This window comes from Cucumis sativus, chromosome 5 (assembly GCF_000004075.3).
Source record: "Cucumis sativus cultivar 9930 chromosome 5, Cucumber_9930_V3, whole genome shotgun sequence".
Classification (NCBI taxonomy): Eukaryota; Viridiplantae; Streptophyta; class Magnoliopsida; order Cucurbitales; family Cucurbitaceae; genus Cucumis; species Cucumis sativus.
In genome coordinates, this window is record NC_026659.2 from 14,262,999 (window position 1) to 14,286,454 (window position 23,456).

Sequence of the window (23,456 nt, forward strand, 5' to 3'; positions counted from 1 at the left end):
CCGCCCATGACACATAGTTTGGTGGATCCAAACCGTATTTCCTCAAAAAATACAGTAAAATTCATAATGCTGTATACAAACACAAGTTACTATTCCCAATTCTGGCCCTTGAAATTGCTTGCCTGCTCCTCAATAAACCTCCACCAAGATCTATGTAGATCATCAATCATAATGAAAATTTCCTTCACAAGGTCTCCCGCTCATAAATTTGGAGGTCAGCACAGAAGAACTAAAAGAATATTTAGTTTCATATCTTAACCTAATTTAATACTACCATATGAAAGGAACAGAAAATTTTCTGAGACTTCCCGCAAGTAACAAAACTCGTAACCCTAATATTTTCCCAACTAAGGGTCTTACAAAGTTTTATGCATCACAATTCACAAGTTCATAATTTTTTATAACGAGGAAAAGAGGAAGTTAACTGAAATGACATAATCCTATGGTCAAAATTAAGAACTGGTTCCTCCCTCAACAGAAATCTGAGATTTCACAAACAGATTAGACGATGTTTCCCAAAGCTCCTCAGCAAGTTTTGCATCGTTCGACTGAGCAGAGGATCCGACCCTCCTACCCTTTCCACCGAAAAAGTATACCCCAGATGTTTCCTGACATTAGAAAGTTCAGTCTATTCAATTGAAGATCTCAATAGAACTATGAAACATACTCCCACAAGCAGAAAAGATTCACTCACAGGTGATGCAAGGGCTGCATCCAAAATGGAGTTGACACCATCTTTAGGTAGTTGTAGAAGTCTCAAAAGCCTCAATATTGTAAATGCTACTCTAGATAGATATGTTGGAACTTCTCTCATGATGTTCGTTTTGACCACTCCAGGATCCGCTACACTTCAGAAAATCAAGAACTCACATTTAACAAACAAATAAATATAAACAAAAACCAGCAGAACCATATCAGAAGCCACTAAAGCTAGTTAGTATGGAACAAGAATAATAAAAGGCAACAAAGACAAAAGAATCCTTACTTGACAGTTAACTTATGAGATTCCTTATCTAAGGAAAGTTTTCGGTGAAGCTCATAAGAGAACAGCAGTAGGCATACTGTAAAAGAACATGGACATGCTTGTCAGAGTCATTAATGTATCATAATTGCTTCTCAAAACATTAATTGCTCACATTTAGAATACTGGTAGATACTAGAACATGGATATTGATCCAATCCCCAGAAGCCCTTTCCACATACTGTATCCTCGTCAACGTGAACATCAAAAACTGTAGAAACACAATTTAGCCATTACTGTTATTATTGCTTTTACAAGACGCATCTGAAACAAAGTGAAAAAATGTATATATATCGTTGCACCCAAGGTTGATTATATCACAATGGTAAAATTCTCAGTATGTTGAAGAAAGATCATTCATGAACAAATCAGGCACTGAAAAGATCCTATTAGCACTGCCACTTATAATTTATAAGATATCCAACCTCCAAGAGATGTTGAAATTCATGTCTACGTAGTTTCTCCACTAGCATTTTATTGCCAAAAAAGAACATGGTAATTAAATTGAATTGTGTGGAGCTATCATTCCAATATAGAAAATTCTTACCACATCTATGTGTAAAGGATGAGACGTTCACTATCCTAGATGGAAAAGGGCTGTTCTTCAGGAGTGGCAATAACATTTGAGTCAAAAAGAACGGACCAACATAATTTGTAGCCATCATCCTAAGAATATGAGAAATTATAAAGGTAAGACTCATTGAAAATATATTGAACAAATAAGGTGAAAAACGGCATAGCAATACATCAGAAAATCACAAGGCCAACATAAAACCAAAATCTTCGGAGAGGAACCCAATTTCAGCATATGAAGAAGCAATTGTACGTTTTAGAATAATGGAAAAGCTGGGCCAAATGGATGCCAATAATACTTCACATCTCCTAATCCTAGTGAACAAGAGTTGATAGAGGCATGCGAGAGTATCAAAGTTCAACCAGCAGTGTTCCCATTGACTATATTTAAAACCAACCCAAAGTCAAAGATTTAATCCTCCACCCCCAACATTTGTCATATTAAAAGAAAAAAAAGAACTACATAAACCTACCTGGTATCCAATTAATTTTAAGCAAGGTTTATATTTAAGTTCCAAAGTACATACTCTTCCAATCACTGCATTATTGCATGACTAACAACACTTGAACAAAGAAAGGAAACAGGGATGTAACTGGTCGTAGCCTTCTGATGTCAATCTAGAAGATGTTGCCAATATCCCGGCATTATTAATCAGAAGTTGCACTGAAGGATGCATTTTAGAGTCTTGGAGCCAAAGCTGAAGGGAATTCTTGAAATCCAAGATTGACTGAATGGATAAAAGATCGACTTGAAAAGCTTTAAGAAGAGCTTTTTCATTCTGCCTTTTTATCTCTGACATTGTCTGCAATAATGTAACCACTGAGTAGTCACGAAAATGAAGTAAAGCAAATGAAATGAGGTAGGGATAAAACCAAATAAAAAAACAGTTAATGAGGCAAACCTTCAATAACAAATGCCTTGACCGTCCAGCTGCAAGTAGAAGATAAAATTTTAAAACACAAGCATTACTTCTTAATTCTGTAATTTTGTAGAGAAACATCTGATTGGCTTCATAACTTTCAAGCAAAAAAAAAATGTAAGGGTTGAGTTAAAATGTTTCTCCATCATTAGAACAAGGACTTCAAAATGAAATACAAAGTCTTATAATGTTTTCCTTAATTAAACAGGAACAGTGAGATATTCAATGAAGCCCTTATAATGTTTTCATAAAATCTAATTCCCTTTTGATTCCTACTATTTCTCCTTTTAATGATAATAGCATTATTTCTCTTATGTCCCATTGGAAGGAAGAGCCTTTTGTAATTCAAACCTTGAGGCATATTCTTTCTTTAATTTAAAACAAAAATAGAATGTTTGGTCGTGGACTCAAGGATTGACCTAAATGCATCTCAAGTAGACTTAGAAACTGGCTTAACATTTCTCCTACAGTAATGAGAATGACGCCCAAGTATACCAATGATTGTTTACACCACCTTGTCAGCTTGTGTATGGGTTGTGGGGTCTATTGTTCTTATAGGAAACATTCGGGATTACTCATCATCAGCCTGAACCCATTTCCCCACCCCATAGATTTGATATTCAAAGGACACCATAAATACAAGATTGATGACCTGTAGAAATCTCAAGCACAATTTTAGAGCGAGAGAAAACAAAAAGGTCTCATGATAGATGAATTCAGTAGTTGCAAAATTTCTGGAGTCAAAAACCCAAATAAAAGCAATTAAACCCATTGAAAAAAAATATATATCTTCCTCATCCTTAAAGATTCTCCCGTCTCTTCCATCCCAAATTTCTCTGAAGGCAGCCAAGGGTGCATACTGCATTTACCGTAAAAATTTGGAAACGTTCTCGACTGTCCGTGTATACTCATGGCAATTTGAAGATAAACATTCTAAAATTCAAAATTCCATTGACCATTGACATGTCTCAAACAAACTAAAGGAGTGAGATTTGGGAGTGAAAACAGTATAAAGAAAGATAATTCAACTCTTCAGTGGAAGAGCAAGTTAAGAACTGAACTTTGTTCAAGCCTTTTTTCTGGACCAGTAGAGAGTTAGTCCCACAAATGTTCTACCTTCACTCAACATCTTTAATTTTCACAAAAGAATCTCTTGCCCAACCCACAAAAAGAAGATTCAAGGCAGTAAACAGTTTGAAGTATTAAGGCAGCTCACTAAGAAAACCCAGAAAACTGTTATTAAACAGTTTGTTTTAAAACTGTTATTAAACAGTTTAGTTGTTTCAATTTTAGTTTAGTTGTTATACAGTTTTTCTGGTACATTTCCCTTTATAAAAGGAAATGCATTGTGTCCAAATAATTCAGTTCAGAAAAATAAATTCAAATCTTTACTCTCTAGATTTTCTACTACTCTTTCTTTAAGAAGGTAAAGAATGAGACCTGAGAGCATTATAAGCCACATAATATTGTAGAAACGAAGACAGAGCCCAATAACATTTGCAATGAGCATTATTGTAATACTGCTAGATTTTAATGGTATATCAAAACCAAGATTGCAATAGAGAAAATGAATGAGATGGTAAGAGAAAACCACCCAGTACTACGTAGAAGCCACGTTTAGAAAGAGCAAGTGCGGCAGCTGCACCCAAGCCAGAAGTAGCCTACAACTTTCAAAACAAAGATGCTAAATGAATTAAAAGTGTGCCTGCAGAGAGAGAAAGAGGGTTTCAAATTGAATTACAATCAAGTATAAAAGCCACATAAAACTTTACACCCGTGATAATGCAAAGGGGCATGACAGCTTCTGAGGTGCAAGGAGAATCCCTTTCATAGGAGTAGTACATTTCAGATCTTTGATTAATAGAGAAAGAGAGAAATCTTTGAGAGAATAGCAGCAAGTAAGAATAGAGGATAGAAAGATTCCACAGCACGGCCATCCTCCAAAACTCTGTTGAATTTATAAACTGCCAAGCCTTCTTCAACTCTGTTTTCATTGAACCCATCCTTCTAAATCCTAAGTATGAGCCATCAGACATGGAAAAAGTTAAAAGCTGGAAATGAAATTATCCAAGATAATATAGAATCTTGATAATCTTAGAATGCATTAAGCAGCTTACCAATAGGGCAAACGAAGAAAACAAATAGAACCCAAATGTATTGAAAGACAAAAGGTAAGTAGTTACAAGATAAATCAACTGTTTAATTGGACTCTCCCTCTCTTGACAACTCTCTCAATCCCTAAATCACTCACCGAAGCAATATTGTGCATCTTCCTCGTTCCCCCTCCCCTCTATTTCTAACCAAATTCCATAACAAACTCCTTATATAATTACTAATACATCCCTCCCCTCCAACCGATTGTCAAAATCGAACCGAGCCGATTTATTTATAAAACTGAAAATGCGATTTGTTGTGATCTCAAGAAGTTCAAAACCAAATTTAAATGGATCGGTCGATTTCTATTTTGAACTGATTTTGAACTGATTTTGAACCGAACCGAACCGTTTTTAATAAATATATTTCTATACGATCTCCTTTGCCTCGCCAGTCGCCACCCACCGTCGGTCACCTCCAATCTCTTCACAGTCCGGCCGCAGCTCATCTCCATTTCCATCTCAGGTAGTGGGTCGTCGCTCCATCCATCTCCATAATGGATATAGGAAGAAACGAGATTGGAAAAACTTAGCAGAGATATACACTTTTCTAAAGTAGGAATAGATGTTCCAAAGGAATGGTTTGAACTTTGAAGGACAAGGAGACGAAATACCAAAGGTAGAAACCGATTCGAACCGCTTATACTCGGTTCGGATTGTGCGGCTCGGGTTCGTATACTTTTTTTAATTTTCGGTTTGACCCAACCGAACCACTTCTATTTGAGTTCAATGGTCTTCTCGTTATTCCGTTTATTCGGGAAGTGAAAACAAAACAGCCTGCGAGCGATTGATTCGAAAGGGGCTGCGTTTTTCCTTTACACCTTTCAATCTCAAGGTATTTGAATTTCTTCATTTAAGTTTGTTCATGATCGCACACGGTGATTTCAAGCTTCGACTCTATTAATTCAAACCGGGAGTAAGTGGAAGTAGGAACTAAATAATTGAATTTCTTACTTAAACTCCAACTCTTTCTCACAAAACTCCAACTCTTTCTCACAAACTTTTCTCCACCCAGACCACCCAAAACTCCTAGTCTAATACTTCCTAAACTCTCTTTTTATAGCACAACTTATGTCACGAACTGCAAAAACGTATATCCTTAACCATAAAAGATTTTTATAGCTTCATTCTTTTTGTGATTTATTCAAACACCAACTTCTTACTACTTCCAATTTTACTTCCTTACTCAAATTTTAAAACTTTTAAAATAAACAACGTAGTTCATATTTATAAGTTTTGTGGGTATATGTTGAGACTTTTGTAATTTTGGCTTATTAAGTTTTTAATTCGATTTGTCATTTTTCTAAAGAGAAAGTAGACAACTTTAAAATCACTATTCTTCTAGTTAACCCTTAGCTCTAGGTTTTGTTAAGTTTGTAAATAGTTTGATCCAATTTGTTATATTTGAAATAGCTTCAATGAAATGTGTATTATAAATATAATATTAAAAAAAAATTATGATTTTTTTCTAACATAAATATGTTAATAAATAATTAGTAATATTTTATTGTATCGAGTTTGGGACAAAGACTACCATAAACGATAATAGACACCTTTCCAATTACAAAACTCTCATTTTGCTTCTTGTGGATTTAGAAAATTCCAGAGTTGATTAGAACAAAAATGAATTTTGAAATCCAAACCATACTCATCCTCAAGCTTCCACTCTCTCATGGGAGGAGATTTTGTATCTTGAGAGGTGGGTTGAAGGGCGAAGTCGTTCGACTATAAAGGAGGAGACAGTTCTGATGACTATGAACAAAGATGAGTTACTCTCACTTGAGATGAACAGAAAAAGAAAGAAGATAAATTAGATGTCCAAAAGTAGCTTGAATAAGCCTTAAAAAAACACATATACACCTCTCCAAGTCCAATAGTTTGTTTAGAAGACATTCTTCTTCTTTTTTTCTCGAATTTTAGTTTTTGACTTGATTGAAAGTCTCATTTATGGTTGCAAAGATTGACTTTCCCTAGGCTTTAAACATTTTTCCCAAGGCACCTTTGTATGAAACTTTTGCGTTGCTATTGGCTCATCACTTTTCAACCTATGATAACTATCACGAAATATCAAATCCTCATTTTAATTTAGGTAGTTATCCACTTTGAATCGAATAGTGAGCCAATTTGTACCCTAGAATATGGTAGCGTCGTATCAATCCATCTACATGGATAATTATCTACTTGTCCACTACCAACGACAGACCCTCGATATTCCCATCTCAATACTCTCGACCTTTGAAAAAAGCAAAAACTTGTTTCAATAATAATAAAAGAAAGGACTAATTAGAATCACATTTGAAGTTGTGAATAAAGAAAAGTAAGGAATTCAAAAACCTCTAATCCTAAAAATGCTATCTCAATTGTTCCGCCAATGCCATTAGAGTACTCACTAACACAAGTTAGGCATTATATTCTGTTTCAAAAGGAACTTTAAGTAAACAAGGTAAAAGCCTATCCTTTCTCAAGCTTGATTTGTAATAGTCATATGCTAAAGCAAGAGAGTCTTTCTTTCTTTGTTAAATGACCGAATTAGCCACACCCATAAAATAGAAGGAATCAATTCCACGTTGGGCTCAAGAGAAGCAAAGGAAAGATCAAAGAGTCAGCATTAGCCCTATTGTTGGGGAAGTAAGACTAGCAACATTTCCTATTGAATCTATGAAATTATCTTCCGATCCTCTCACAAATGGAAGAATTTTCTATGAGCCTTATATCTGTTATTTTTTACTATTATCATTATGTTTATGTTTGTTGCGACTGTTTTACATTAATTATTTTGTTTATTCTTTGTTATAGTATACCATGTTTAAATTGTAATCCAATTATTGAATTTAGACCACGGAAATCAATTCATAATAAAAATTGGTTTAATCCAATGAAATTTTGTACACAATCCTATGCATTACTTGTTAGAAGTAAACGACATCCAAGTTAAGCGAATGAGACCCACATTTTTTATTTTTCGCAGCACAAAGGTGGCGTTGCTAGTGAAGGAATGAAGAAACATTTGTCTTTCACACTTATGTTTTAAGATTCCCAATCAAACAAGCCCGATGGATGATGGATGCAGCGAGAGTGAAAGTGCCCGAGGAACGAGAGGATCTTCAAAAGGGTCCCAGCGGCGCTATTCACCACGTACCCACAATTTATTTTGGATACACCCACCAGTGGCGGCGGCGGTGAGGCTTCTCTTTCTCACTTCTTCCAGTTCCCCATCTAAGTTTCAGTTGATTTTTAACCTTATTTGCTTTTAGTTTTGCAATTTCTGCTGTTTCACTGAGACTTCTTTTCTCATTTCTGGTCACTCCTCATTGTCTTTTTCATCTCTTCTATGTTCTTATTTCATTAAGTGATGCTGATTTGATTTTTCTCCTTTTTCTTTCTGAAGTTCAGAAGAGGCAAGTATAACTGAGTTTTCCTGTTGGTTTTTGCTCATGATTCGTATTTAATTGTTTTGGTTTCACTGGAAATGGAACACACACACAAAAACACCCTTGTTTCATTCGGCATCCATTTGTAGAACCCAAATAAAACTTTGGTTTTCCTTTTGCTTTGGACTTAGGATTGGTGGAGTTCCCTGTTATTTTTATTTCTCTGTGAACAGAAATGGAAAGAAAAAATGTTTGTATCTCACTGGCATGCATGTGGTGTGTGTTACCCATCAAGGGTTCAAGGGTTCAAGGGTAAATTGAAACTAACCATACATTAGAGCCATTTTTGTGTATTTTCCTTTTAATTTGTACCGCTTGGAAACTTACCCATCACTAATGTCTTGTCACCCCTCTTGTGCAAGCTTTCTTTACCATTATTAAAGGCTACTCTTACTACAAGAGAAGAGGAGAAAACAAAAAGATGGCTTGCTGCCTGCTGGTTTTTCCCAGCATTTTTCTGACTTGATTTGATCTATCTTTCTCGTTTATTTGAATGTTTCCCCTGTTATTCATATTTGAATTTGGTGAGCTGTGTATTTCCAGTGCTTTCAAATTTCAAATAATAAAGGTTTATCTACAGTGAAAAGTGTTCTCAGTTTTTAAAAAATTTTGGTCTCCAGTTATTCTTGTTTGATGCCGTTGCAGTTTTTTTTTTTTTTAACATGTATTCACATGTGTATATCTCTGTGTGCATGCTCATGTCTAAATATTTCTGGTATGTTGTGATTGTAGGTTATAATGCCCAACTTAAGAATTGCATGGTGGATTTTTCATGAGATCGTTGATGGATGATCTTTATTCATAACAACTTTTCCAAATTTTCTTACACCGGCTTATATGAATCAAATGAGCAAAAAGACCATCCTCTCAAAAATCATTGGTAAGAAGCACCATTTATTCTCTTACCCATTTTTCCATTTACCCTCCAGACTTCTAGTTTTTCAAATACACTATGATGTAGCCACGTGCAATCTTTCTCTCCAATCATATGCCAACCACAAGAATCTCACCAAAGGGAGACAGCTACATTCCTTAATGGTCACTTCTGGATTTATTCATTTGCCTTCATCCATTACTAGCTTGATCAACATGTACTCTAGATGCAATCAAATGGAAGAGGCTGTTTTAGTTTTCCGTGATCCATATCATGAGCGTAATGTGTTTGCATACAATGCAATAATTGCTGGATTTGTTGCAAACGGGCTTGCAGCAGATGGATTTCAGTTTTATAAGAGAATGAGGTCAGTGGGTGTAATGCCTGATAAGTTCACTTTTCCATGTGTAGTTAGAGCTTGTTGTGAGTTCATGGAGGTAAGGAAGATTCATGGTTGTTTATTTAAAATGGGATTGGAGTTGAATGTGTTTGTTGGTAGTGCTCTTGTCAATACTTACTTGAAGGTTGATGGAACGGAGGATGCTGAGAAAGTTTTTGAAGAGTTACCCGAGAGAGATGTTGTGCTTTGGAATGCAATGATCAATGGGTACACCAAAATTGGTCACCTCAACAAAGCAGTAGTGGTTTTTAAGAGAATGGGTGAAGAAGGGATTTCACTTAGTAGATTTACAACGACTAGCATTTTGTCTATTTTAACTTCGATGGGAGATATTAACAATGGGAGAGCTATTCATGGAATTGTAACAAAAATGGGTTATAGTTCATGTGTTGCAGTTTCAAATGCACTAATTGATATGTATGGGAAGTGCAAGCATACTGAAGATGCTTTAATGATTTTTGAGATGATAAATGAGAAGGATTTATTTTCATGGAATTCCATTATATCTGCTCATGAGCAATGTGATGATCATGATGGTACCTTAAGACTTTTTGGCAAGATGTTAGGTTCTAGGGTTCTACCTGATGTGATTACTATCACCGCTGTACTTCCAGCTTGCTCTCACTTGGCTGCCCTCATGCATGGTAGAGAAATTCATGGATATATGATTGTTAATGGATTGGGAAAAAATGAAAATGGTGATGATGTGTTATTAAACAACGCCATTATGGACATGTATGCAAAGTGCGGATGCATGAAAAATGCTGACATAATATTTGATCTAATGAGGAATAAGGATGTGGCGTCTTGGAACATCATGATTATGGGTTATGCAATGCATGGATATGGTACAGAGGCGTTGGATATGTTTCATCGAATGTGTGAGGCCCAAATTAAACCAGATGTTGTCACATTTGTTGGAGTTTTATCTGCTTGTAGCCATGCAGGCTTTGTACATCAAGGGCGCTCATTCTTAACTCGAATGGAACTGGAATTTGGCGTGATTCCAACTATTGAGCATTATACATGTATAATCGACATGCTTGGTCGAGCTGGACATTTAGGGGAAGCTTATGACCTGGCTCAAAGAATACCTCTTGAAGACAACCTCATTTTATGGATGGCATTATTGGGAGCATGTCGACTTCATGGTAATGCAGAGTTGGGAAATGTTGTTGGAGAAAAGATAACGCAACTTGAACCTAAGCATTGTGGTAGTGGTAGTTATATATTGATGTCTAGTTTGTACGGAGTCGTAGGTCGATATGAAGAAGCATTGGAAGTTAGACGAACAATGAAGGAACAAAATGTTAAGAAGACACCAGGTTGTAGCTGGATTGAACTCAAGGATGGGCTGTATGTTTTTAGCATGGGAGACAGGACACATCATGAACTAAATGCATTGATTAACTGCCTTTGTGGCTTTGGATACTTTCATGATGAAGTGATGCATTCGTTTTAAGACATGGTAGAGTATTTGCAATTGAATTGACTTTTTTCTTTTTACCATTTAGGAACAAAGAGTGAAAAAACACATTGATAAATTTACGGTTAATAGGAGGTTATTGAAGAATGGGATTCTTTGTACACACTTGCTTACAGAAGACTCTTGCAGCATGGAAGAATGATTGCCTGTAGCCTTTGAATCCGTTGGCCACTTTTAAGGTTTGGTTTCTCTGTTACAAGTTTGTGAGTGTCAATTGGCCGGTTGTTACATTCCCTCTACAAAAGCATTTGGAAGGACAGATTCCTAAAGAAGATTAAAGCTTTTTTCTCTGTGGCCAGAAAGTGCACTTAAAAGGCACTCCAAATAGGCGCATAGCCCATTCTGCATGAGTCGATTCAAGACGATGGCCAAATGGTGTATCTATGCGCCATCCCAAGGGATTTCAAATGGTCAATGACTTTCCCAAGTGATATGAAGACCTTAGGCCTATTTGAAACTTTCGGTAGATTATTAGAGCAGTTTTTTGGTTGACACAAGTTGTACACGTAGTGTTTTGTGCGTGTTTTACAACGTTTAATTGATATGGATGGGAAGAGCAACCACATTTTCAGGAACGCATCCACAAATTTTTTCATAAATTCTATTCTTTAAATGATTATTTTGTTGGTTTAACTTGTGTTCACCTTTACCACTTAATAGTCTCATAATCCTGAACTTAGAGAGCTTTTATGTGGTCTCTTGGATGGGTTGATTTGGATCTGTGGTATATTTTGTAACATTTCGTATCATCAATAAAATACCTGTTATCTATTGAAATTCAATTTACTGTTTCTCGTGTGTGGTGCATTTGTGTGTTGCATTTGTATGGTTCATCCATTTTTTTGGTGAATCATACTGCGAATTCAAATTTTAAAGTGAGTGAGAAAATCTCTCAACATTTCTTAGTTGTATGACAATTAAAAAAATGTGAAATAACTTCAAGATTCATGAAATTTCAACAATGGATGGAGCATGTTTGTTGATGATTTCTGTAGTAAAACATAGAGAAAACAAGAAAGGGAAAGAAAATAAATTTTACTTTTAAATTTTGTTGAATTATATCATATTTACTGTTGTAATTTTAATCATAAACTACTTAATAAATTTAAACAGATGTTTAGATGTGATTAGAAAAAAAAGTTAGAAGATGTTTAGATGTGATTAAAAAAAAGTTAGAAATGTAATAATCAAAACATTATTGGAGAATTGACAAAAATAGGTCAAAAATGGGGTAGATAAAGACTTTTAGGATTGATCGTAAAAAAATTGACATTTAGGACAAATTAGAAATGAAATGATGAAAATACCCTCGTTTAATTTCACTTCACATTTGCTCTTCTCTTCCAACATCTCTCTCTTCAATGTTGTAGTTTACGTGAAGGAAAAAAAAAAATTCGAATTGCCTTCTTCTCCTCATAGACTACGTAAAGAAAAAAAAAAAAAAAACTCATTTACTGCAATTCTTCTTCTCATAGATTACGTAAAGGAAAAAGCAAAAAGAAAAACTCATTTGTTGCAGCTCTTCTTCTTATAGATTACGTAAAGGAAAAAGCAAAAAGAAGAACTCATTTGTTGCAGTTCTTCTCCTCATAGATTACGTAAAGGAAAAAGAAAAAAGAAAAACCCATTTGCAGATCTTCTCCTCTCTCAAAAGTTTGTCAACTTTCCGCTTTACTCCGGTGTCGTTCATCCTCTACTCCGACGAACATCTCACGCATTGTGGTTTGTTTTAATTTTTTTTTAATTCGAATCGTGTTGTGTTATATGTATATATATTTGCATCTTAAATGTATAAATCAAATATAATTTTTAATTGTTTCAAGTTGATTTAGGGTCGTTTTAGAGATGTTTCAAAGGATGTTAGCAAGTTATTATTATTTTATCTCGCAAACATCTCGCAGACATCTCGTAGGTTCTTAAATTGAAATGTTTAATCTTAAATGAATTGATTTATGGTGACTTTTAACTATTGTTTTTTGTATCTCGCAATATCGTAAACATGTAGGGTGTGACTATACACGTTTTATTTAGTATTTAGCTACTGTTTTTTTAATAAACTTTGTTTATATGATATGTCAAATTCTAACTTCAAATCAGTTTTTGCAGCAATTAAAAAGTATAAGGTGGTTTAAGGATGTCACGTGTTTCCATGTTAGTGCGTTACGGTGGTACATGGGATGAGAGATGAAGAAAATACGAATGAGGCATGTTAAAAGACATTGTTGTCAGTAAAGAAATAACACATAAAGATTTAGAGGCAAAATTATATGATCTTGCAGAAGTTGACCCTTCAAAGTTTGACATAATGATAAGATGCATATATGAGATAAAAGTGGAACACGAGGCTCCTCCATTTGAGTTAAGCAATGACCGTGATTTGAAGTTTTATCTTCTTAGTGAAAATTCATTAGAGGTCCCTTTATACGTCTCATTTGAGCCTAAAAGTAATCAAAGCAAAAAAGTGTTAAGCAAAGATTACAATTCAGTATCTGGCAGCAACCAAGCTCATAACTTAAACCATCATCCTCCAATTGTAATGGATACATTAAATGAGAATGAAGTTCATGTTCGTGAAGTTGAAGTTGGCTTATGTGATAACGTGATAGGGACCACTTCGGCTATATGGGAATCATATGAGTCATATGATTCGAAAGATGATACTTTTACGTGGGAGCTAGTAGAGATGAATAGTGAATCATTTGACATCCCACAACATAGAGATGCTCCTACAAAAGATTGCAAAGGAAAATCTAAAGTTCATTACAGCTCTTCTAGCCGAAAGTTGAAGACAGACATGAGTGATTGGTCCGAAGAAAACTCTACAAGTGAGGAGTTTGATGTATGACAAATATTTTTTTCCAAAAAAGATTTGTCAATGAGATTAAGTGTTTTGGCGATGAATTTTTTTTTTCAGTTTGTAGTAAAAAAGTCTACAAAAGAGGTTCTCTTTGTTAGATGCATTAACAACAAGTGTGGTTGGAGACTGCGAGCGATGAGATTGAAGGATTCAAATATATTTAAGATTAAAAAGTATGTCAAAGTTCATTCGTGTTCTCTTGAGGTTTTGAATCGTGACCATAGGCAAGCAAAATCTTGGGTTGTTGGAGAATTAATAAAGTCAAAGTTCAAGGGAGTCGGTCGTTTATACAAACCACGTGATATCATAGAAGACATGAGGCAAGACTATGACATAAATATGAGTTATGAAAAAGCATGGCGCGCTAGAGAAAATGCGTATGAATGAGTGCGAGGGTGTCCTGAAGAGTCATATAATCTATTGCTTAGATATGGTGAAGCTCTCAAACTTGCAAATGTAGGTACAATATTTCACATGGAACTTGAAGATGATCGTTTCTTCAAATATCTTTCTATGGCTGTTTGTCCATGTGTTCGAGGATTCTTAAACTGCATTAGGCCGATTATAGTCATGGATGGAACATTCCTTAAGAATAAATATTAGGGTCAGTTGATAGTTGATGTTTGCTTGGATGACAACAATCAAATTTATCCTCTTACCTTTGGAGTGGTGGACAGAGAAACAGATGCTTCAATACAGTGGTTCTTAGAGAAATTGAAAGGTGCAATAGGAGAGGTGCCTAATCTAGGCTTCGTGACAGATCGAAAAACATGTTTTTCTAAGTGTATTTCATCAGTTTTTCCTTCCGCATTCCATGGACTTTGTGTCGAACATTTGACTCAAAATTTGAATGATAAATATAAGAATGACACTGTAGCTACTTTGTTTTACAATGCATCTAGAACATATTGTGAATCAACGTTCTCAGAAGCGTGGAGAAGTATTCTTGCATTTCCTAATGGTTCAGGAAAATATTTAAACGACATTGGAATAACACGATGGTCTCGTTTTCACTGTCCAGGAAGACGATATAATATGATGACAACAAATATAGCACAGTCCATGAATTTTATACTGAAAGAACCTAGAGATTTGTATATTGCTTCATTCCTTGAACATGTTCGAGTTTTGCTACAACGTTGGTTTTGGGAGCGTCGAGAAGAAGGCATTAAAGTGACGTCTACATTGACTAAATGGGCAGAGTTAGTTCTACAAAAGAAACAAGAACGAGCTTTGACAATGAAGGTCAACCCAATTGATTGTTACCAATTCCATGTTAAAAATTTAGATAAAGAGGAGGTTGTAAATCTTCATACTCAAGAGTGCACTTGTAAGGAGTTTCAAGCTGAGCAACTACCATGCGCACATGCCATTGCTGTAGCACGAGATCGCAATATAAATGTTTATAGTTTATGTGTTAACTATTACACTAATGAATGTTTGTTGGCAGCATGTTCGGAGGCCGTCTACCCAGTTGGAAATCAGTGGGAATGGAAGACAAGTGAAGAATACATATGACTGTCTTACCTCCGAAAGTAGTGAAAAGAGTTGGTCGACCGAAGAAAACGAGGATTCCAAGTGTCGGTGAAGCACCAAAATTGCATAAATGTGGTCGATGTAAAGAAATAGGCCACAATAGATTAACGTGTACCAATCCAATTTCATACATTCAGAAGTCGAGCATACAAGATTAGTGCCCGTCTTGGTATGTAGTATTAGTTTTATACTTGCTTGGTTTGTGCTTGAGTTGTTTGCATGATCATGATGTAAAAAATGTTCATTGTTTTAATGCAGGTGGAAGATGCTTATAAAATTGTGTCATGTGTTGTTTGCAAGATCACTAAAGTCATTTCACTGACAAATCTAATTTGAAGACTTTTCTTCTGCAACTTCAAGACTTTCCTTCTCTTTTTATTTATCTTACTGTGAACATTTTATAGAATATTTACTTATTGTATTTTTTTTTCACAATGTTTGTATTACTTTTTGTGTAACAACCATTTTATATGGTATTTGGTTTTATCTCATTGGAATTACATGTCCTTTCAACTCTGGTTTTGAGTAATGACTAATAACTAATGACTAGTGGGAACATAGAGTAACCAAACTGTTGACTGGAGTCTGGCTGGCTTGTGGTGCAAACTGTTGACCTTGAGTGACGAGGGCTGGAACCTGAGGAAACTGAAAAATGTATGAACCCAAATGCTGTATTTTCTATAAAACCTGAATGTTGTATGAACCTGAAACATATAAGTATACTATAGAAAAGAAAATTGCAGGATTAATTTGCCCTTCTTCTTTCCCTTTTGATTTGTTAGTTCAAAATCGATAATTTGAATTGAGGTTCGAGGTTCTTCTAAGTGTTCCTTAAATCCTTCTCTTCTTTCTAAACTGTTTTTCTTTCCATTATGCAGCTAAGGAGCTCAAAGGGTGAGACTCGAGCTTTTGGGGGGAACTAGGTCTCATCCCATCTGATTCTTTTCCATGAGTTATTGATCCATTGGTTTAGTATGTTAAGCATGGGTTTTCAGTGGATAAATATTGTAGCGCCTGAACTTGAGAAGAAAACTTAAGGTGGGAAAACTAGTGAAAAATCTTTGAAATGGCAACCAATCTAAAAGTGTGGATAAGAACACATTTCATTGGTCTTATGAAGTGTTGTAAAGCTAACTAACATTTTGATAGTTCAAAGGGGCTTTTATGAGTAAAATATAGAATGTGAAAATTTTCAATGAATTCCGTGAAGAAATGATGATTTATGGGTTGAGGATCTTCTAGTTGCAAATTTAAATTCCCAAGGCTTGCATGTTGAACTGCCACTGGTTATGAAAGAGGACATTGGCTTATTCAGAAAAGTTCCTATAACAATGATGTTGATGCATCATTTATAGTTATACAATCGAATAATAATCAATTAGATGCATCTTTTTAGTTATACAATCAAATTAGGCTTCATAGGAGTTCACAAGAATCAAGGAAGAAGTTGCTATGTAATACCCTCAGTTTAGAGTTCTCTTGATTCTTGTGAACTCTTTTGATGTGCTGTATTAATATGCTATGCTATAAATAGATAAGAATATATCACTATATTAATTTTCTTTTTCCTTATGATGTGCTGTATTAATAGCACTCGAGTCACGAGACACTCATTCGAAGTTTCCATGTAAACTTGCCAGATTTATACCATGTTAGATGTGAGATAGCTGTAGATATAAAGACCATATACTTACCTTTATAAACAAACAGATGTTTTTTTACTGAATAAAAAAATCTATGGTTTATTTACTCGACATATAAATGGCAGAAAGGCTATAACCTAAAGAGTTTAAATGTGGTGCAACACTTAAGTAAGAATAAAGAGTAAAGATGAAGTTGAAATTCCGCATGCAAAGTTGGTAGAGGATTGCAAGTTACAGGTAGTTAATTTAGGAGAAGACAATCCCAAGCAGATATACGGTTCAAAAGAAGACAATGAAAATGTTGTGAAGTCACTTTCTGCCGTTGATACTCGTGAAAGCCAATCTAAAGAATCATTTGCTAAACTAGTTTTGCAGACATTGGAAAATAAGTCGGAAGTAAACATTATGTCAGCATACTACTAGATAGGTTGTCATATAATACATTGGTTCCATTTCTTTCTCACTTCCACATAATTTCAGCAAAAGAAAAAAAAAGATGACCATGAATCAAACAAATGTAAAAGGCTGGTTCCATTTCTTTCTCACTTCAACAAAATTTCAGCAAAAGGAAAAAAAAGTTGGTTGAATACCAGATTTTTAATTATATCTCTCTCACTTCAACACCTAAATTCATTATGGCTGGTTCCATTTCTTTCTCTAAATGAACCCAAATGATGTTGGTCCATAGCAGTAGCCCCTACAAAAAACCAATCACCTGTATAGTCTTCATATTATCATAATGCAAGATAACCACATCTCAAAATACTGCACACTTGACAATTTTTCCCTAGAGAAGGAAATAAAAATTTCATACCATAAAACAACAATGATATTCATTCCATTATATAAATCTATTTATGTACATAGTTCGGAACATATACAATTCCTTCAAAAGTCACAACTAAAAGTTAATACATGGGATTGTTGGTCCATAATTGAAATGCCAATTGTTTTCTAAAATATGACATGTTTTCTTGACATAATGTAGCTACATCTACACCAGAAGCTTCATATTCGAAATACTTAATGGTAAATACACCACAATCACTATTGTTGCGCTGCAGTGGAATGGAGTCAACAATGACAAGTGGCCAAGGTTCCTTGTGTATTGATGATCTGCCTCTCCTAACAAAGAATTCAGTAGTATTTAGCAAATTTGGCACCATCTCTCGAATTGGCATTAATATGCTTCTCATATCTTCGGCACTCGTAAGCGAAGGAAGCGAATCCCATACCTTAACTTGACAACTTACCAAGTCCAAGCATAATAGAATCCAATGATTGCCATGGATATTGAATGGAGAGTAAATGTAATCAACATTCGCTCAAGGATCTTGAAAGTCTTGTTTTGATCCGATAACATAGTCAACCAACCGATACTCCTCCTTCCAGTGAAATGGTCGATTCTCTTTAATACATTCTTGGTATTCAGGCCACTTCACAACTAATAGTCGCTGGAAAGAAAAAAAATACACATGCATGTATATGTATTTATGTCAGACCGAAATACAATAAGACAATAAGACAAATATCAAAAGCAAATTCATTACATAAAGTATGGTTGCGAATACAAACCATGAAAAGTGTGTCTACAGTTGTGAAGTTTTGAGCAGAAGGTATCATGGTTGTCTTAATGTTGAAGCGAATGAGAAGAAAGAGTGCATCCAAATACTAATAGAAACAAAAGAAAACATTTAATTCGGTTATGCGATCAAACCAACTTCCTAAAGCTACTATTTTTAGTTAACAAACATGGTTTTACTAAGTACTCTAAACATGTAAAGAAGAAATAATAAGAAAAGTCCTTACCTCATCCGCCAACCACCGACGACAAATAAACAAGTCTCTGAAAAATTCCTTCGATTTTTTTTCGTGAAAAGTTTCACGCACCTCATCTTTCGTACGCTTGTCTGTAATCCAAGCTCTGAGTCGATCTAAATGGGCGTCAGGTATTTTGTGCATAGGATCATAAACGAATGGTTGAGACTGAGAGGTGGTGGTGATTGATTTTGTAGATCGTTTAACTAAAGCTGTGAAGGGGGTTGACAAGTAAACACTTGCACGCTTGCTACGTGCGGGCCGAACGACGTGGTGGTTCGTGTTAGTGGATAAAGGTTCTATTTCCATGACATCTGAATCAAAATAGGTAAGACTTTTTTCTCCAATTTCCTCGTTGAAATCGTCAACGACGTCAACGACGTCTATTGGCTCCTCCAAACCAATATGAACCTTCTTATCTAACTCGTCCATTGTGTCATCCTCCTTGCGGTCTGCTTCGACACCCTATGGAAGGTCAAAATGCATTAGTAAGGATAATAATATAAGCTAATAATCAACATTAGCTATGTCAAAATAAAGCATTAGTAAGGATGATTTTCACCCCATTACACAACTTTGATTCCTAACCTTTTTTTGAAGTTCAACGTGTTTCACCCCATCACTTGTGTCATCCTCCTTTGGCATCCTCAACCAAGAAGGTGTACCGGGTGTGTCAACATCTTCGATCTGGGCATCATGACCTTCAAATCCCGTGCAGTCTCCTTCTTCACTCTTTGGAAATGTCAAAATGTATTGGTAAGGATAACTTTGAAAATGTTAAACAAACTTTACTTCCTAACCTTTCTTTGAACTTCAAGGTGTTTCAATATAGTCGACAGCATTGATTTTAGGCTTCCACGTTCATTCTCGAGAACCGCTACTCGATATTTGAGTTTCCGAACAACTTCTTTCATCTTAGACTTTCACTTCTTTTTCTTACTCTTTTTACTCTTTTTGCAGTCATTGTCATCATTACTAGCTTCTCTTGGTTGTTTTGAATCACCATTCTTCTCAGAAACGGTGTTAGATGGATGGGGTTTCTCAACAAGTTCCTCTGAAGACATTCTTAGATGCTCCTCCTCTTCAGACATCATCTCAATTACCGCATTAATTATGAACTACAAAGTGGAAAAGCAAATGTAGTTAGTCAAAACAAAAAGGAACAAAGTCATGCATTTGGTAAGTTAGTTACTGTTGGTTGCTACTTACCATTGGCGAGTCAAACACCTGACTTTGTAGGACATGAGACTTTGGCGATAGTTCGCACACCCACCTCAGCATTCGTGGTATTGTGTCGTTGCTTACTTTATGTACACCACATTCAGTGATGGTTGGTATAGACTCATATGCCCAAACCTATTCCATGTTCGACAAAACAAGTTTAGCAATTGTCCCAGGATATATGTATATATAAATATGTGCATAGAAAGTAAAGTAACATACTTGTAATGCCTGTGGAAATCCCATGACAGTATATTTTGTCTTAGTTGATTTATTCTTTCCCTTGGCATGTTGCATGTCCAAGGCTCGTTTTAAGGCAGAAATTGTGCGTCCAAAAACCAACTCTCCCCAATCGTAATTGTTAAATGTGGTCCAATCATCTGCAATCCTAAATAAAGTTCGGTCCACTTTGGTCCGCCTATCTTTTCCTAACAATGACAACTCTATAAAGTACACTAGAGCTAATTTAACTATGTCATCGTCATCGTCATCCCCCTCGTATTCCACAAATGTGTCCTCTAAGTCACTTATATAAATACACTTTTTTTGTTCGAAGAACTTGTCCAACAACCTACTATTCCCAACCAATTCAATAGGCTCTGTTGGAGAACTCCATAGACCCGTCATCATATTAAACTCTCTCCTACCAAAACTGCACACAACTTCCCCTATCATGAAACTGATATGATCAACCCTTTCATCTTCCACCTCCCTTAATAATAAGTAGTGGATGAGAGGCCCACTAAAGACTATATTAAGATCCAAAAAGTGGCCAAACTTTGTATTTCTAAATAAGGTTAATTGATCTGGTTTTAATTTAGCCTTTATTTTACGCATATTGTTTTCTAAATGAGATAAACTGCTTACTATAGATTGAAAATGATGAGCAGGGTCAATCTTGTACATGAGACCGTTAGTTGATGTCGAAGTCATACTGAAGTCTGCACAAAAAAAAAAAAAACAAATTAAATATAATTGCATAAGAGACTTACTAAACATGGATGCACTCTCATCTTGAGACTTCTACTCAAATTTTGGTAGGTGCGAGATTAAAACTTCAAGGCTATTACTTGCTAAGTCTAATAAAATTGCTAACCCTAAACCTTTAAAGCCTAGTAAACTAGCTAAACATGCATTCTAAACAGTTTAGAAAGGGTAACACTCTCATCTTGAGACTTCTACTCAAATTTTGGTCAAGTAAAGGCCAATAAACCAAATTAGATTACTAAACCAAATTGCTTGCACGGCTAAACATATATTGTAACACCTTTACTACAATGATTAATAGTAGGAGGAAAGCCTACATGTATGTTTAGGAACAAAGATTGTATTCTATTGAAACTACATCACTAAAAACATTAACAAAGTAGAGAACATCACTGCAACATATAGTCTTTCAACATTGTTCTACTGGTAGCTTTGCAGAGTTTAGATGAGATATCAAATATGTTGGAATTCATGTTCTAAACTCCAAGGTATGTATATATATATATATATATTTGTAGCATGCACATATATAATAGATTCTTAACCCAATTATCTATTATTACAGTACATTGCAAATTAAAGGAAATGGTTTTTCGTCCAATATGTTTGTTAATTATATGCTTCTTCTTCCTAAAAACAAAATGGTTCCCACGGCTCTATATGTCTGTGTGCCTACGACATATGCATTTCTTCTCTACAAATTTAATAATATATCTAAAATGTGCCCAACAAAAAACTCAGATCTCAACAGACAACTTAAACAAACATGATGGATACTGTAATAATAGATAAACATATCTCAACAGACTAACTTAAAAAAAAAAAAAAAAAACTCTGATTTTATTACTCACTTGACTTCAAAGAGGATGGATACGGCACTGCCAACGTAGAGGAGTGGAGACGAAATGGAGAGGTCCGGTGAAAACAAAGCTGAAATCAGAAAGGAGTGGAGAAGCATTCACCGGAGTTGGAGTCGAAACTAAAACAGAGACCCGTGCAGAAAAAATGGAGAGGTTCAATGGAAAAGTTGAAATCAGAAAATAGTGGAGAGTCGTGGAGAAGAAATGGATGGAAGTGGAGAAGAAATGGACGGAAGAGAAGAAACGGTCACCGGAGACACCAAAAGTTGATGGAACTGCAGAGACGGGAGAGTTCAAATGCGGGAGGTTCAAGTTTACGTTTTTTTTTTTTAACATTGTTCTTTGTTTTTAGGTTGAAGAAAATGACAAAGAAAAGAGGAATGAGGAAATTAAATGAGGGTATTTTTGTCATTTCACCTCTAATTTGTCCTAAATGTCAGCTTTTTTAGAATCAATCCTAAAAATCTTTATCTACCCTATTTTTGGCCTATTTTTGTCAATTCCCCAACATTCTTGATGTAATTTTAATCCTAAAGTACTTGATAAACTTTAAGAGATATTTAGATATGATTAGAAAAGCGTTTAGAAAAATAAAGATAGAAATGCAATTTTAATCATCGAGTTATTAATGTATGATTTTTAACTTGTTACTTCTTATGCTTAGCTCAATTGATTAGAAAAACTAACCAATTGTCTTAAATATCAACTTAGCCAATATAATTAGATGAGGGGCATCTTGATCAAGTTAACTAATCGCATTACTATTTAGGAATTATGCTAGTATAAATTTCTAATAGGAAAAGCCTAATTAGAAATTTAATATGGTTTTTCCTAGGTCAACAGAACAATGCTCTTTGTTGTTAACCACAAATCACAAGAATATCTAACATATTGCTTATTGGTATATCACCTATTATACATTAATTTAAAGAATGGAATTGCACAATCGAACATTGGTTGTCCACCAATAACAAAAAATTGTAATTCATAATAACTAATAAATCAAGAGTAATATCAATTAAGTCAAAATACTTCTTTTAAAAAAATACAACTGGTTCCTCTAGAATTCTCAGAACTAGATAGAACAAAGATCTTACCTTCCCATAATGGTGGACAAGATAAAGACCTACATCCTTTTTGCTCGATTATAGAGATAAGAGATGAAATAAAACCTAAAAGAAAAAATAATGTTATAGATGAATAGAAGGCGAAAAATGAAGAAAAGATGAGTCATTTACTAAAAACGATCAACTAAATCAAAGGATATGATTTAAAAACCAAAGCTACCAATTTATATCATCATGATGGTGGCGTTGTGCTACCGATTTGTTGGACTTTGAATTGATCTATTTTATCTTCATTTTCTTCAAAGGTTCGATTCTACCTATTTAATGTTTGAAACCTATAAAATAATCAAACAAACACATAAAAATAAAACAATATCAAATTAAGTAGAGTTGGGAAGCATATTTTCAGTTCCATCACCGGCAACCACTTTTGTGATTGGTATTGGATTGTGATGCAAAATGTCATTAGGTTGAAAGACTTGATTGATTAATAAACTTTTTTTAAATTGAATAATTCAACTTCCATTTCTCTTTTCAAATGTGTGTAAAGGACACAAAAATTCAAAAAGAGCAAAAAAGAAATCAAACATTGGATTGAAAAGGGATAAA

The 23,456-nt window shown here is 34.9% G+C and overlaps 2 protein-coding genes and 1 pseudogene across 3 annotated transcripts; 1 reads left to right on the forward strand and 2 right to left on the reverse strand.

The window, feature by feature from the left end:
• Positions 1-230: 230 nt before the first annotated feature.
• Positions 231-4,825, reverse strand: LOC101215390 (dehydrogenase/reductase SDR family member on chromosome X). Its single transcript, XM_004149434.3, has 10 exons — positions 4,632-4,825; positions 4,287-4,528; positions 4,109-4,175; positions 2,497-2,525; positions 2,189-2,397; positions 1,569-1,687; positions 1,137-1,232; positions 986-1,061; positions 695-848; positions 231-608 (listed from the first exon to the last, which is right to left on the reverse strand). Exons 2-10 carry the CDS (start codon positions 4,515-4,517, stop codon positions 453-455), a joined length of 1,137 nt encoding a protein of 378 aa, XP_004149482.1. The 5' UTR covers positions 4,518-4,528; positions 4,632-4,825; the 3' UTR covers positions 231-452.
• Positions 4,826-7,165: 2,340 nt separating this feature from the next.
• On the forward strand, positions 7,166-11,640 carry LOC101221722 (pentatricopeptide repeat-containing protein At3g14730). Of its 2 annotated transcripts, XM_031884967.1 has the most exons (3): positions 7,166-7,295; positions 7,636-7,846; positions 8,831-11,640. In XM_031884967.1, the coding sequence occupies exon 3, from the start codon at positions 8,936-8,938 to the stop codon at positions 10,832-10,834; it is 1,899 nt and encodes a 632-aa protein (XP_031740827.1). In that variant the 5' UTR covers positions 7,166-7,295; positions 7,636-7,846; positions 8,831-8,935; the 3' UTR covers positions 10,835-11,640. The 2 variants fall into 2 exon arrangements, with proteins under 2 accessions (XP_031740827.1, XP_004149501.2); XM_004149453.3 differs by lacking the exon at positions 7,166-7,295 and having other exon boundaries at positions 7,313-7,846.
• A 6,162-nt stretch (positions 11,641-17,802) lies between these two features.
• On the reverse strand, positions 17,803-20,881 carry LOC116403907 (annotated as a pseudogene).
• Positions 20,882-23,456: the final 2,575 nt, after the last annotated feature.